We start from the raw sequence: 13549 nt of genomic DNA, 5'->3' as shown, positions 1-13549 counted from the left end.
GAGACCTGACATTCCAGGATTGATGTATACTCAGCCCCCTGAACAACAGCCACAACACAAGGACAAGTAAGGAGGTAAGGTCTATGACAAAATATAAAGGTAAGCTGGGCACCTGTGGCTCATGCCTGCAATCCTAGCTACTTAGGAGGCTGAGACCTGAGGGTCATGGTTAAAAGCCAGCCCAGGCAGGAAAAGTCTGTGAGATTCTTATCTCTAATAAATCACTCAGAAAATCAGAAGTGGTGCTGTGCAAGTGGCAGAGTGCTAGCCTTGAGCTGAAGAGCTGAGGGACAGTGCTCAGGCCGAGAGTTCAAGCCCCATGGCTAGGAAAAAAAAAAAAGGTAAAAGAAGAAGAGAGAGGAAGAGAACTGGAAGAGATCAAATTGCTAAGTGAGAAGATCAACAATGGAGTTGGGCACTAGTGGCTTATGTCCTTAATCATAGCTACTCTGGAGGCTAAGATCTGAGGATCAAGGTCAAAGCCAGCTCGAGCAGGAAACTCTGTAAAACTCTTATCTGCAATTACTTACCAAAAAGCCAGAAGTGAAGATATGGAAGTAGAGTTAAAAAAAAAAAAGAAAGAAAGAAAAAGAACCGGGGGCCAGTGGCTCATGCCTATAATCCTAGCTACTCAGGAGGCTGAGATCTGAGGATCAGGGTTCAAAGCCAGCCCAGGCAGGAAAGTCCGTGAGACTCTTATCTCCAATAAACCACTAGAAAACCGGAAGTGGTGCTGTGGCTGTTGTTGTAGAGTGCTCGCCTTGAGCTGAAGAGCTGAGGGACAGCACCCAAGCCCAGAGTTCAAGCCCCACAACTGACAAAAAAAAAAAAAAAAAAGAAAGAAAAGAAGAGAAAAAGAAAGAATAAGACAAAGGAAGTACTTTATTAGAGGGCAGGAAGGCTCATGGAGAGGGAGAAGGAGGGAGAGAAGACAAGTTATGTTGAGAAGCTAGAAGAATTAAAGAGCCAAAAAATGTAGAATCAGAGATGGAGACCTAGACATAGGCACATGGAAACACAGAGGAGTTGGGGACCCAGAGGATAATCCTGAGAGATAAAGTGAATAGTGATAAGCAAAACCTGTCATTAGTGGCTCATGCCAGTAATCCTAGCAACTCAGGAAGTTGAGATCTGAGGATTGGCTTGAAGCCAACAGAACAGCCCATGAGATTTTTCTCTCCAATTAACCACCAAAATGCCAGAAGTGGAGCTGTGTCTCAAGTGGTAGAGTGCTAGACTTGAGCAAAAAACTCAGGGACATCACCCAAGCCCTGAGTTTAAGCCCCAGAACCAGCACAAAAACAAACAACAACAACAACAATAAAAAGCCCTAAGGCCCTAAATTTAATTTTCAGAGCTTGGGGGGGGGGGGAAGAGTGACAGGCAACTGGGACAGCATGACAGGAAATAAGGATGAAAGGTTATGGGACTGGAGCCATAGGATAGGGAATGGAGTCATAGCACATGTGAGCACCCAGGGTGAGGGAGAGATGAGACACAAAACAAAAAAATGAAGAAGATAGTAGGGTAGGGAGATGAGTGATTTGTTGGGAAAAAAAATACAGAAAAGCAGTTTTTCAACTAAATTCCCTGCTTTCTCACCCCTACCACCTAGCCCCCCATCCTGACTGCTCTCACTAAGAGTGATGACATCTAGAGAAGGATTCTACCCTCTGCAGCTTTTCCTGCTGCTGGAGCTGTGGGTGGCTGAGGTCCCAGTCAGTGCCAGGCCCAGCCACATGACCTCAGCACAGTGGTTTGAAACTCAGCATGTGCAGCCCAGTCCTCAAGCATGCAACTCAGCCATGGAGCACATCAACAAGTACACCAAACACTGCAAAAACCTCAATACCTTCCTGCATGAATCTTTCTCCAGCGTGGCCACCACCTGCCAGACGCCCAATATAGCCTGCAAGAATGGCAGGGAGAATTGTCACCAGAGCCAAAAGCCTGTGCCCCTGACAAGCTGTGAACTCGTGTCAGGGAAGTATCCAAACTGCAGGTACAGAGAAAAGCATCTGAGTGCACAGTTCATCGTAGCCTGTGACCCTCCTCAGCAAAAGGATGCTGGGAAATTCCATCTAGTTCCTGTGCATTTGGACCAAGTCCTTTAGGTTTCCAGGTTTCTTTACTCTTGTCCAGGCCTCGTTCTTGCTCCTTCTCCTCCTCTGAATGCCTTTTTTCCCCTTCATTTCTTGGGGCTCTTCTGCTTCCAGCTCTTCAGAGAGACTAACGGGGAGTTAAGGCCCACACTTTGGAAGACTAAGCTCCAAGGAATATGGTCTTTCATCTTTTGGTGGTCATTTTTCCAGAAACATTCCCCAGAGGTACTGAGCAAATTCAAGGGCATAGGGTCCTTGATTTAGCCTTTGAATTACTCTCCCTCGTCTCTCTTATCATGGCAGTAAAACAAGGGGGAGGAAATAAATGAAGAAGAGTTGTATGCAATTTATACAGTGCTCTTTCTGTTCCTAAACTAGGCTCCTTCCCGATCTGCTATGGAGTTAAGGTGACCTCTGTGGGAGAGGTAGCCGGAAGGAAAACAGAAGATAGAAATGGCACCTTCTATTTACATAGAACTTCATGCCTTTCACAGAGATCTCTGGTGAAATAGACTTGACAGGATTACCTGTCCATTTCATGGTTGGAAAAAACTGAGATTTCAGAAAGCTTATTTATCATGGCGCTAGTGTCTCATGCCAGTAATCCTAGCTACTCAGGAAGTTGAAATCTGATGATTGAGGTTTGAAGCCAACTCGGCAGGAAACCTATGAGACTCTTATCTCCAATTAACAACCCAAAATCTGGATGTGGAGTTTTGGCTCAAGTGGTAGTACCAGTCTTGAGTGAATAAGCTAAAGGAGGGGCTGGGAAGGTGGCTCAGTCGTAGAGCACTTGCCTTGCATGCCTGAGGCCCTGGGTTCGATTCCTTAGCACCACATAAGAAAAAAGAAAAAAGCCAGAAGTGGCGCTGTGGCTCAAGTGGTAGAGTGCTAGCCTTGAGCTGAAGAGCTGAGAGACAGCACCCAAGCCCAGAGTTCAGGCCCCACGATTGGACCCCCCCCCCAAAAAAAAAGAAAAGAATAAGCTAAAGGACAGCACTCAGGCCTTGAGTATGGGCACAATAAAGGAAGAAAGGAGAAAGCTTGATCAGTTAAAGAACTTGTCTAAGCTTAGTTGCAGAATCTGGACTTGAAAAATGGTGTTCTTTCTAAACACTTTACTACCACTCCAGTTGGGCAAGAAAGATAATTTCAGGGACAAGAGTGGGTGAGAGGTCACTGAGAAGAAATGTACACTGAGGGCTGGGTTCAATTCTTCAGCACCACAGAGGCAAAAAGAAAAAAGCCGGAAGTGGTGCTGTGGCTCAGTGGTAGAGCACTTGCCTTGCATGCTTGAGGCCCTGGGTTCGATTCCTCAGCACCACATAAGCAAAAAGAAAAAAGTCAGAAGTGGCGCTGTGGCTCAAGTGGTAGAGCGCTAACCTTGAGCTGAAGAGCTGAGGGACAGCGTCCAGGCCCAGAGTTCAGGCCCACGACTGGACCCCCCCCCAAAAAAAAAGAAAAGAAAAGAAAAGAAATGTACACTGAGAGCTCTGAAGGGCCAGTTAGACTGTGTTGGCTGCAATAAAGGTCATTACCTCTCTGGCCAAGAGATATTTTTATGAGGTGTCCAGGATCCTAATTCATTCTCTCTCCCTCCCTTAAACTCCTGCTCCTCCTTCTCTTTCTTGCCCACTGCTCTTCTGACCTGGGCCCTGGGCCTGGCTGTGGCTAGATGCCCTTGGCTTGAAGGCAGAGGGTAAGGGAGTGTCCTGGCTTCATCCCCTGTCCCAGGATCACATTTCCCTTGACCTTAGGAGACTTCCGAGGCCCAGAGCCTAGTTGTCACAAACAGACTAGTGGAGCTGCCAGAGTTTCCTTCCTTGTGATAGTGATCTTCCTGCCTTAGTGCTTCCCTGGCCCTCCACCCTGGCAGTCTGCCTAGGCCTGAGGGGTTGAGATGTGGAAATGCCAACTCCCTGTCCCTCTGGATTACAGGCACAGTTTCTCCCTCCTACAGAGCTGGAGAGGCTCTAGCTTTCTAGTGACTAAGAGCCCCTGCCACATGGCCCACAGCTCTGACCATCACTGCCACTTCTCTCTTCTTTTGTCCAAGTCTCAACTTTCAGGCATTGTTAGACTAAAATCTTTTTCTTTTTCTTTTTCTTTTTTTTGTCGGTTGTGGGGCTTGAACTCTGGGCCTGAGCACTGTCCCTCAGCTCTTCAGCTCAAGCCACAGCACCACTTCTGGTTTTCTGGTGGTTTATTGGAGATAAGAGTTTCACAGACTTTCCTGCCTGAGCTGGCTTTGAACCATGATCCTCAGATCTCAGCCTCCTGAGTAACTAGGATTACAGGCATGAGCCACCGGCGCCTGGCAGACCAAAATCTTAAGCCTGCACTATTGTCCCAGCTCTTTTACTCCTAACCAAAATCAGATAAGTTTTGCAGCCAGGTGAATACCAATCCTGGCTCAATTGTTCCCTGCTATGTGACCTTGAGCAAATTGCTCAAACACTCTTCTAATCAGTTCCATGAAGAAGACAAACCTACCTACCAAACAGGATCTTGAAAAGATTTTAAAATGACATATAAGAAGCTCTAGTCAGCCCCAGGCACTGAAGGCTTTGGATCATGGTAAATGTTAGTACTGGTGGTAGTAGTATGAGATATCTCCTTTGGCAAATAGTAGAGCAAGGCAATCACCCCATACAAGTCTTCTAGAGCTTTTATTCTGTTAGAGTGATGCCCATGGGTGGGCTAGAGGGCAAACTTCTAGGCAGAGTCCTGCTAGATGATGCATGGGTTTGAGAGGATGAAGGGAGGAGACTAGAGAAGGATGGTCAAAAGAAAGGAGAACAGAAGGAAGAGAATGAGGGATAGAAATAGGGAACCAGCAGCAGGGCAGTGTCATAATAATTAATTAATTAATTAATTAACCAATTAAAAAAGAAAGAGAGCCAGGTGCTGATGAGTCATGCCTGTAAGCCTAGCTACTCAGGAGGCTGAGATATAAAGATCAAGGTTCCAGACTAGCTGAACAGAAAAGTCCATGAAAACTCTTCTCTCCAATTCAGCTGGCAAAAAGCTGGAAGTAGAGGTGCAGCTCATGTGGCAGAGTGCCACCTTTGAATGAAAAAGCCAAGCAAGAGTGTGAAGCCCTGAGTTCCAGCCCAGTAATAGCAGAGAGAGGGGGGAGGGAAGAGGGAGAGGGAAAGAGAGAAGAGATTGTAATCTGTGTTGTGTCCAGTGTAGTTGTAGCCTTGAGGATACACTAACTGGAAAGTAGCACCTGGGAAAGGCATAGGGAGACTTCTCAGAATCTGGAAATGTTCTTTTCAGCATCTGAATATGTTTGCTATTGAAAACTTATTAAACTGTCCACTTAAGATTTGCATCAAGGGGCGGGGGGAGGATGGGAAGGGATGGGAAGGGGAAACAAAGGAGGAGTCTACAATGCTTGATAAGAAATGTACTCATTAGCTTGCCCATGTAATTGTAACCCCTCTGTACAGTATTTTCACAATAAATAAAAATAAAAATAAATACATTTGCATCAATGGCTTACACCCATAATCCTAGCTACTCGGGAGGCTGAGATCTGTGGTTTGCAGTTCAAAGCTAACCTGAGCAGGAAAATCCACAGACTCTTATCTCCAATTAACCACAAAAAATCCAGAAGTAGAGCTGTAGCTCAAGTGTAGAGTGCTAGCCTTGAGTACAAAAAGCTCAGTGTTCAAGCTCTGAGTTCAATTCCCAGGACCCTCACAAAAAATAAAAATTAAAAAGAAAGAAACAAAGAAAGGAAGAAAGAAAGATAGAGAGAAAAAAAGAAAGAAAAAAGGAAGGAAGGAAAAACAAGTGTAAACTTTAAGTTCACACAAAAAATTCAACATAAAAGTATAGTTCTGGGCCTGGGAAGGTGGCTCAGTGGTAGAGCGCTTGCCTTGCATGCCTGAGGCCCTGGGTTTGATTCCTCAGCACCACATAAGCAAAAGAAAAAAGCCGGAAATGGCACCTGTGGCTCAAGTGGTAGAGCACTAGCCTTGAGCTGAAGAGCTGAGGGACAGTGCCCAGGCCCAGAGTTCAGGCCCCATGACCAGACCCCCCTCCCCCCAAAAAAGTATAGTTCTTAAGTATAAATTTATTTACATGATAAATGTTGATATTGCAAAAATGTTATACAATTAAATCAAAGAATTATAATTTAATTTGTGTTGTTCTGCTTTGTATTATTTGTATTAAACAGCATTTTAATTATTTATCAAAATTCTAGAAGCCAGGTGCCAGTGGCTCATGCCTGTAATCCTAGCTACTCAGGAGGCTGAGATCTGAAAATCACAGTTCAAAGCCAGCCTGGGCAGGAAAGTCCATGAGACTCTTACCTCCAATTAAGCGCCAGAAAACCGGAAGTTGCGCTGTGGCTCAAGTGATAGAGCATTTGCCTTGAGCTGAAGAACTCAGGGACAGCACCCAGCCCCAGGGTTCAAGTCCCATGACCAACCAAAAAAAAAAAAAAAGTATAAATATTTTTGGCCTCAAAAATATATATGAGTTTTCCTTAAGGTTACCTAGCTAACACAGTTTCTCCTATTTCTTGTTTTTAACCATGAGAAATTTTTACTAATTCTTTTATATGTAATACTACAAACTTTTCAACCATTTTTATTATAGTTTTCCTTTGCATAAGAAATACAGCTTTATACTTCAACTGGATAATAGAGCTGAAACAATTTACAAGGCACCAATTACTCACCTACTAGAGAAGCTGAGAACAGAAAGGATCATGATTCAAGGCTAGCCCAAACAGAGAAGTTCACTAGACCATCAAGCCAGAAGCTGATAGCTCCTTCCTACAATCTTAACTACTCAGGAAGATGATTTGTAAGGATTAAAGTTTGAAGCCAGGGGCTGGGAAGGTGGCTCAGTGGTAGAGTGCTTTCCTTATATATATGAGGCCCTGGATTCAATTCCCCAGCACCACATAAGCAGAAAAAGCTGGAAGTGGCGTTGTGACTCAAGTGGTAGAGTACTAGCCTGATAGCCTTGAGCTGAAGAGCTGAGGGACAGCACCCAGGCCCAGAGTTCAGGCCCCACACTGACAAAAAAAAAACTTTGAAGCCAACATAGGTTTCAAAGCCTATCTCCATTTAACTAGTAAAAAGTCAGAATTGGAGGTATGAGTCAGGAGATTGTGGCTCACACCTATAATTCTACCTTCTCAGGAGACTGACATCTAAGGATCTCCATTTACAGCTAACCCAGGCGGGGAAGTTCATGAGACTCTTATCTCTGATTAACCACCGAAAAATAGAAGTGGAGCTCTGGTTCAAAGGGGTAGAGCACTAGCATTGAGTAGAAAACTCAGGAACAGCTCTCATATCCTTGAGTTCAAGCCCCTGACAAGACATAGAAGGGGGCGGGGTGGAGAAAGAAAGAATTGGGGATGTGGTTCAGTGATAGAGTATCAGCCTCACAAGAATGGGCCATTAAGCCAGGTGCTGGTGACTGACGCCTGTAATCCTAGCCAATCAGGAGGCTGAGATCTGAGGATCACAGTTCAAAGCCAGCCCAGGCAGCAGTCTGTGAGACTCTTATCTCCAACAAACCACCAGAAAACTGGAAGTGCCGCTGTGGCTCAAATGGGTAGAGTGCTAGCTTTGAGCAAAAGAAGGTCAGGGACAGTGCCTAGGCCCTGAGTTCAAGCCCCAGGACTGCCAAGGAAGAAGAAGAAGGAGGAAGAGGAGGAGGCCTTGAATTCAAACCTCAGTACCACACACAAAAAACATTTTTTAATATATAATGGAAATTTCACTCAAATTTACACCTACAATTCTCATCAACATTTGCAACTGAGTACTTTGGGATTAACAATTACTCTAAACTGCCTGCCTTATTCTCATTCCAGATGACTTAAATCATTAGATTTAACAATCACTCATTTCTTCATATTCTCTTGATCTCACAGTCTAGTACTACCAGGAATAATGTTGAAATAGTCAGATGGTAATAATTTGGAAAATACCCAGGGTGTCTTACCCTTAATGCATTCCTACTTGAAAGTTAAATAACTAAAAAATGATGCTGATTAGTTGTGAAAAAAAATTTGTTGCTAGGGTAAAAGTCTAAAGTGAGTGGGGCCTGAACTCTGGGCCTAGGCGCTGTCCCTCAGCTCTTCAGCTCAAGGCTAGCACTACCACTTGAACCACAGTGCCACTTCCGGCTTTTTTCTTTTTGCTTATGTGGTGCTGAGGAATCGAACCCAGGGCCTCATGCATGCAAGGCAAGCGCTCTACCACCGAGCCACTTTCCCAGCCTGAAAATCTGTGAGATTCTAATCTCCAATTAACCAGCAAAATCTGTGGTTCAAATAGTAAAGCATTAACCTTGAACAAAAAAGCTAAGGAACCAAGTCTAGGACCTGAGTTCAAGCCCCAATACATACATACACACACACACACAAAGAAAATAATTTCAACTTGGATGCCAGAAGTAGAAATGGTAATCACTCCAGGGTGAGCTGGCTTTCCTAAGAGTCAACTCTCCAAGGTAGATTAGGTAGGGGATCTTTCTATATGTGAATGGCTCCATACAGTCTCTATATACTGCAGAAAGAGTGCCTCAACACCATGAAGAAGACTAGGAAATCAGTGTGAAGAGAAGGGTCTTGATTTCAAGGGCACGTATGGAAAGAGTAAATGCCCTTCAGACCAGGACCTCTCTTTGGGTGGGTTTCCTTAGCCTCTGTATGGTATCAGTGGCCTTAGGAGATAACTCTTGATCTATGATAGCAAACTACACACCAATAACATCCAAATTGTTTCTCTTTGGAAGAGAGATCCATTTTGTTACATTTCTTCTATGCTGCTACGCCAGATCCTCATTTTATTTTATTTATTTATTTATGCTAGTACTGGGGCTTGAACTCAGGACCTGAGGACTATCCTGCAAGGCTAGCACTCTATTATTTGAGCCACAACTCCACTTCCAGCCTTTTATTTGGTGAGGGGAGGGGTGTTCAATTGGAGGTAAGAGTCTTCTGGACAGTTCTACCCAGGCTGGCTTCAAAGTGTGATCCTCAGATCTCAGCCTTGTGTGTAGCTAGGATTTCAGACATGAGTCTCCAATGTATGACTCCAGATTTTTGTTTTAAATCTACCCAGGTGGAGGGAGAATTACAATTTTTTTTTTTTGTCAGTTGTAGGGCTTGATCTGTGGACCTGTCCCTCAGCTGTCCTTTAGCTCTTCAGTTCAAGGCAAGCTCTCTACCACTTGAGCCACAGTGCCACTTCTGGTTTTCTGGTAGTTTATTGTAGATAAGAGTCTCATGGGCTTTCTTGCCCAGGCTGGTTTTGAACTGTGATCCTCAGATCTCAGCCTCCTGAGTAGCTAGGATTACAGACTTGAGCCACTGGTGCCCAGCGAATTACAACTTTTTTTTTTTTTTTGCTTATGTGGTGCTGAGGAATCAAACCCAGGGCCTCTGACATGCAAGGCAAGTGCTCTACCACTGAGCCACCTTCCCAGCCCCGAATTACAACTTTTATCAGAATGTTTACCTGATTTTGAGAGAAATCTCAAAATCAGTGAGCTATGCAATATCCATGGACTTACAGAAGCATGAGAAATACACATTGGCAATGAGTCCTTGTGAGAATCCCAACTTTTACAAAGAGGGATGTAAGGAAAGATGGCTTCCATGACAGAAATAAACATGATGACAGAGATGCCTCTTAATTTAAGGAAATGGGAGTTATCTCATTTACCTAGAGACACTTCCTAGCAGTATTATGTGAATTAAATGGACATATAATTCAACTAGTACAGTGGTTGGCCTGTAAGGAAAATTTGAGAAGTGTTAGCATGTATATTTATTACAGTGGTGTCAAATGTCAAGTCATTAAACCTGTGATGAGTGGAACAGGCCTGACCTCCAGACAGGATAGACTTGAAACAAAGGAGGCCAAACTCCTCCTTACCTTCCTCTTGCCATAGAGGCTCCTAGCCAAGATTAGATCACAAGTTCAAAGTCAGACAAAAAAAGATAGCATACAGTAATTTTTCTAGGTAATCTCATTTTCAGAGATTGGGGAAGATGAATTTAATTGGGACAAAAGAAAAAAGCCATCAAAAATTCCTTTCAAGCCAGGCACCAGTGGGTCATGTCTGTAATCCTAGCTACTGAGGAAATCTGAGGATGGTGCCAGCCCAGGCAGGAAAGTCTGTGACACTCTTATCTGCAATTAAGCACCTGAAAATAGGAAGTCAAGCCATGACTCAAAATAGTAGAGCACCAGCCTTGAGCAAAAAAGCTTAGAGACAATATCTTGGTCCAGAGTTTAATCCCCATGACCAAACCCCGAAAAAAAACTTCTTTCAAGAATATTAAGTAGCGGGGCTGGGAAGGTGGCTCAGTGGAAGAGTGCTTGCCTTGCATGCATAAGGCCTTGGATTCCATTCCTCAGCACCACATAAGCAGAAAAAGCCGGAAGTAGAGCTGTGGTTCACGTGGTAGAGTGCTAGCCTTGAGCTGAAGAGCTGAGAGACAGCGCCTAGGCTCAGAGTTCAGGCCTCATGACTGACAAAAAAAAAAAAAAGAATATTAAGTAACATCCGTCTTGGCTCCCCCAAACCATTGTCTATCTGATGGCTGGGGGTTGCTAGGCCTCATGGCTCAGAGACAGCAGGTATCAACTTCATGTGTGTGTGTGTGGGGGGGCACGCATGCCTGCATGCCCACGTGCCCACATGCACACACACACACCTGTACTGGGGCTTAAACTTAGTGTTTGGGCTCAAGGTTGGTGCTTTACCACTTAACCACAGCTCCATTGCTAGCCTTTTGGTAGCTAATTGGAGATGAATCTCATGGCCTTAAATACTTGGGCTGGATTCAAACTGTAAACTTTAGATCTTAGCATCCTGAGTCACTAGGCTCACAGGCCTGAGTCAATAGCACCGGAGCAGACAATGTATCTTTCTTCCTCCTTTAAAGTTGCTATATTAAAATAAATCATTGCTTAACTTTACAAAAAAAGGTCTGTTTAAAAGGTCAACGTAGGGCTGGGATGTAGCTCAGTGGCAAAGCGCTTGCTTAACAAGTGCAACGTCCTGGATTCGATCCCCCGTACCAAAAAAGAAAAGACAAAAAAAAAAAAAAAATACAGAGCCGGGCGCTGGTGGCTCATGCCTGTAATCCTAGCTACTCAGGAGGCTGAGATCTGAGGATCACGGTTCAAAGCCAGCCCAGGCAGGAGAGACCATGAGACTCCTATCTCCAATATACCACCAGAAAACCAGAAGTGGCGCTGTAGCTCAAGTGGTAGAGCACTCTCCTTGAGCTGAAGAGCTGAGGGACAGCGCCCAGGCCCAGAGTTCAAGCCCCACGACCGACAAAAAAAAAAAAAAATACAGTTAAAAGGTCAACGTAGTTTATTTGCATGTAATAAATAGAATAATGAAACCTGTTGAAGTTGTTTTAAGGAGAGTTAGGTAAAGGAGAGTGATAAGGGGGTGAGGTTAATCAGGATACATTGTATATGTATAAAAATGTCACAATGAAACTCTCCTTGTAAGACTAATAAATGTCAATAAAAAAAGAGTTTCCCTTAAGACTTTACTTTTTCTTATCTTGACCCTCCATGATCCTAGGAATCTAAAAAAAAAAAAAAAAAAAAAGGAAAGAAGTTTGAGGTTATAGGACCACTAGCTTTTATTTTCCTATTTCACAACTTCTCACATATTTCTTTTTTATTATAAAATTTTATTGTTATTATTAAGATGTATTCAGAAGGATTGCAATTTATAATTCGGGTAATGTATACATTTCTCTTTTGTACAATGTCACCCTTCCCTTTTCTTTCCCCCAGTTTCCCACCTCGATCCCTTCCTACAAGTTGTATAATTCATTTTCCACATAATGTATACTGAATACCATGATTGCATTTGCTCACCCTTCCTTCCTCCCTTTCTATACCTCCTCTTTACCCTCCTAAAACCACAAAACAAAAAATAACACACACAAACAATATCCACTAACATTTGAGGATACCTTTTGTCTCTCCATCTATCTAAAAGATTCAACTATCATAGCAATTAATAGCAGGAAGGCTGTAAGACATTTTCAGCTTCCTCTCTTGGTGTCTTGGTGTCTTGGTGTGTGTGTGTGTGTGTGTGTGTGTGTGTGTATGTGTGCGCGTGCCAGACCTGAGGCTTGAATTCAGGACCTGGGCGATGTCCTTGAGCTTATGTTGCTCAGGGCTAGCACTCTACCACTTGAGCCACAACTCCACTCCTGGATTTTTTTTTTTTTTTTTTTTGGTGATTAATTGGAGATAACAGTCTTAAGGAGACTTTCCTGTTTGGTCTGGCTTCAAATTGCAATCCTCAGATGTCAATCTTCTGAGTAGCTAGTATTACAGGTATGAGCCACTTGAGCCCTCTTGAGATTTTAAAATATTAACTAAGTTTACTGTCCCCTTCCCTCCATTATAGAAGATCTCTGTTTTTCTCTCCTTCTAATTTAGCTCTATTTTTCTAGTTCATCTTTGGTTCTCAAAATGCTCACCGATGCCCATGCTCAAACCATCCACTGCTTTTTATTGCTCTTCAGTAGCCATGAGACAAGATCAGGGTCATTTCTTTCTATAGCCTTCCATAGCCATAACTGAACTAACACACATAAAACATAAACTGAGTCTGAGTGCTGGTGTCTTATCCCTGTAATTCGAGCTACTTAAGAGCCTGAGGATCACAGTTTGAAACCAGCCTAGGCAGGAAACTCTGTGAGACTCTTATCTCCAATTAACCAGAAATGGAGATGTGGCTCAAGTGGTAGAGCACCAGCCTTAAGTGGAAAAAACATGCTTGAGGCCCTGAGCTCAAGCCCAATATTGGCACCATTAAAAAAAACAAACCTGGCCCCAATGTACAAATTAGCATAAATTCCTGCTTTGGGCACAAAATGGAATGCCACACATGTACATGGCTTTGGGGCTCTTTCAGTAGACAGTCACAAAATTGTACTGTTGAAGATGTCTTACCAGTGACCTCTGAGTTGATCTAATTCTGCCTTCCTCATTTAGTAAGTGAGAAAAATAAGACACAGAATTTAAACATGTGCCCATGATCATCTGGATAGTTTAAGTGAGGCCTTAAACCTTTTCAACCATTTCAGTGATGGTGTCAAATCAGCACTTTAATTAATGGTCCCAAATGGATCTTAGACATTTTCCACAACACATAGACTTGGCAAGTCAATCTGCAAATGGGCAGACTTTCAGGTTTCAGACAAAAACATACCCATCTCAAAGTGCCTATGAGCCTGGCATTGCTTATATTTCTGCCCTTTACCTGAATATTAAATGTGTCAATCAGCTAGGGAAAAATAACACTTAGTGACTTGATGGTCAACTAGTCAAGCATGTCCCTAGCCATGCCATTGGCTATTGGAGACATAAATAAGGACCATCATCAAGAGCAAAGGCCTTAACTTCCCATCAAGTTCA

At 43.5% G+C, this 13549-nt stretch overlaps 1 protein-coding gene across 1 annotated transcript; it reads left to right on the top strand.

Moving 5' to 3' along the window:
• Window positions 1-2136, top strand: LOC138810969 (ribonuclease 7-like). Its single transcript, XM_069998407.1, has 2 exons — window positions 1-74; window positions 1616-2136. The coding sequence occupies exon 2, from the start codon at window positions 1647-1649 to the stop codon at window positions 2112-2114; it is 468 nt and encodes a 155-aa protein (XP_069854508.1). The 5' UTR covers window positions 1-74; window positions 1616-1646; the 3' UTR covers window positions 2115-2136.
• Window positions 2137-13549: the final 11413 nt, after the last annotated feature.

The sequence above is a fragment of the Dipodomys merriami genome, unplaced genomic scaffold (genome assembly GCF_024711535.1).
Source record: "Dipodomys merriami isolate MVZ:Mamm:240054 unplaced genomic scaffold, mDipMer1.0.p SCAF_518, whole genome shotgun sequence".
Taxonomy (NCBI): Eukaryota; Metazoa; Chordata; class Mammalia; order Rodentia; family Heteromyidae; genus Dipodomys; species Dipodomys merriami.
The sequence above is the reverse complement of the archived record's forward strand: the minus strand, read 5'-3'. Positions and strand labels throughout refer to the sequence as shown.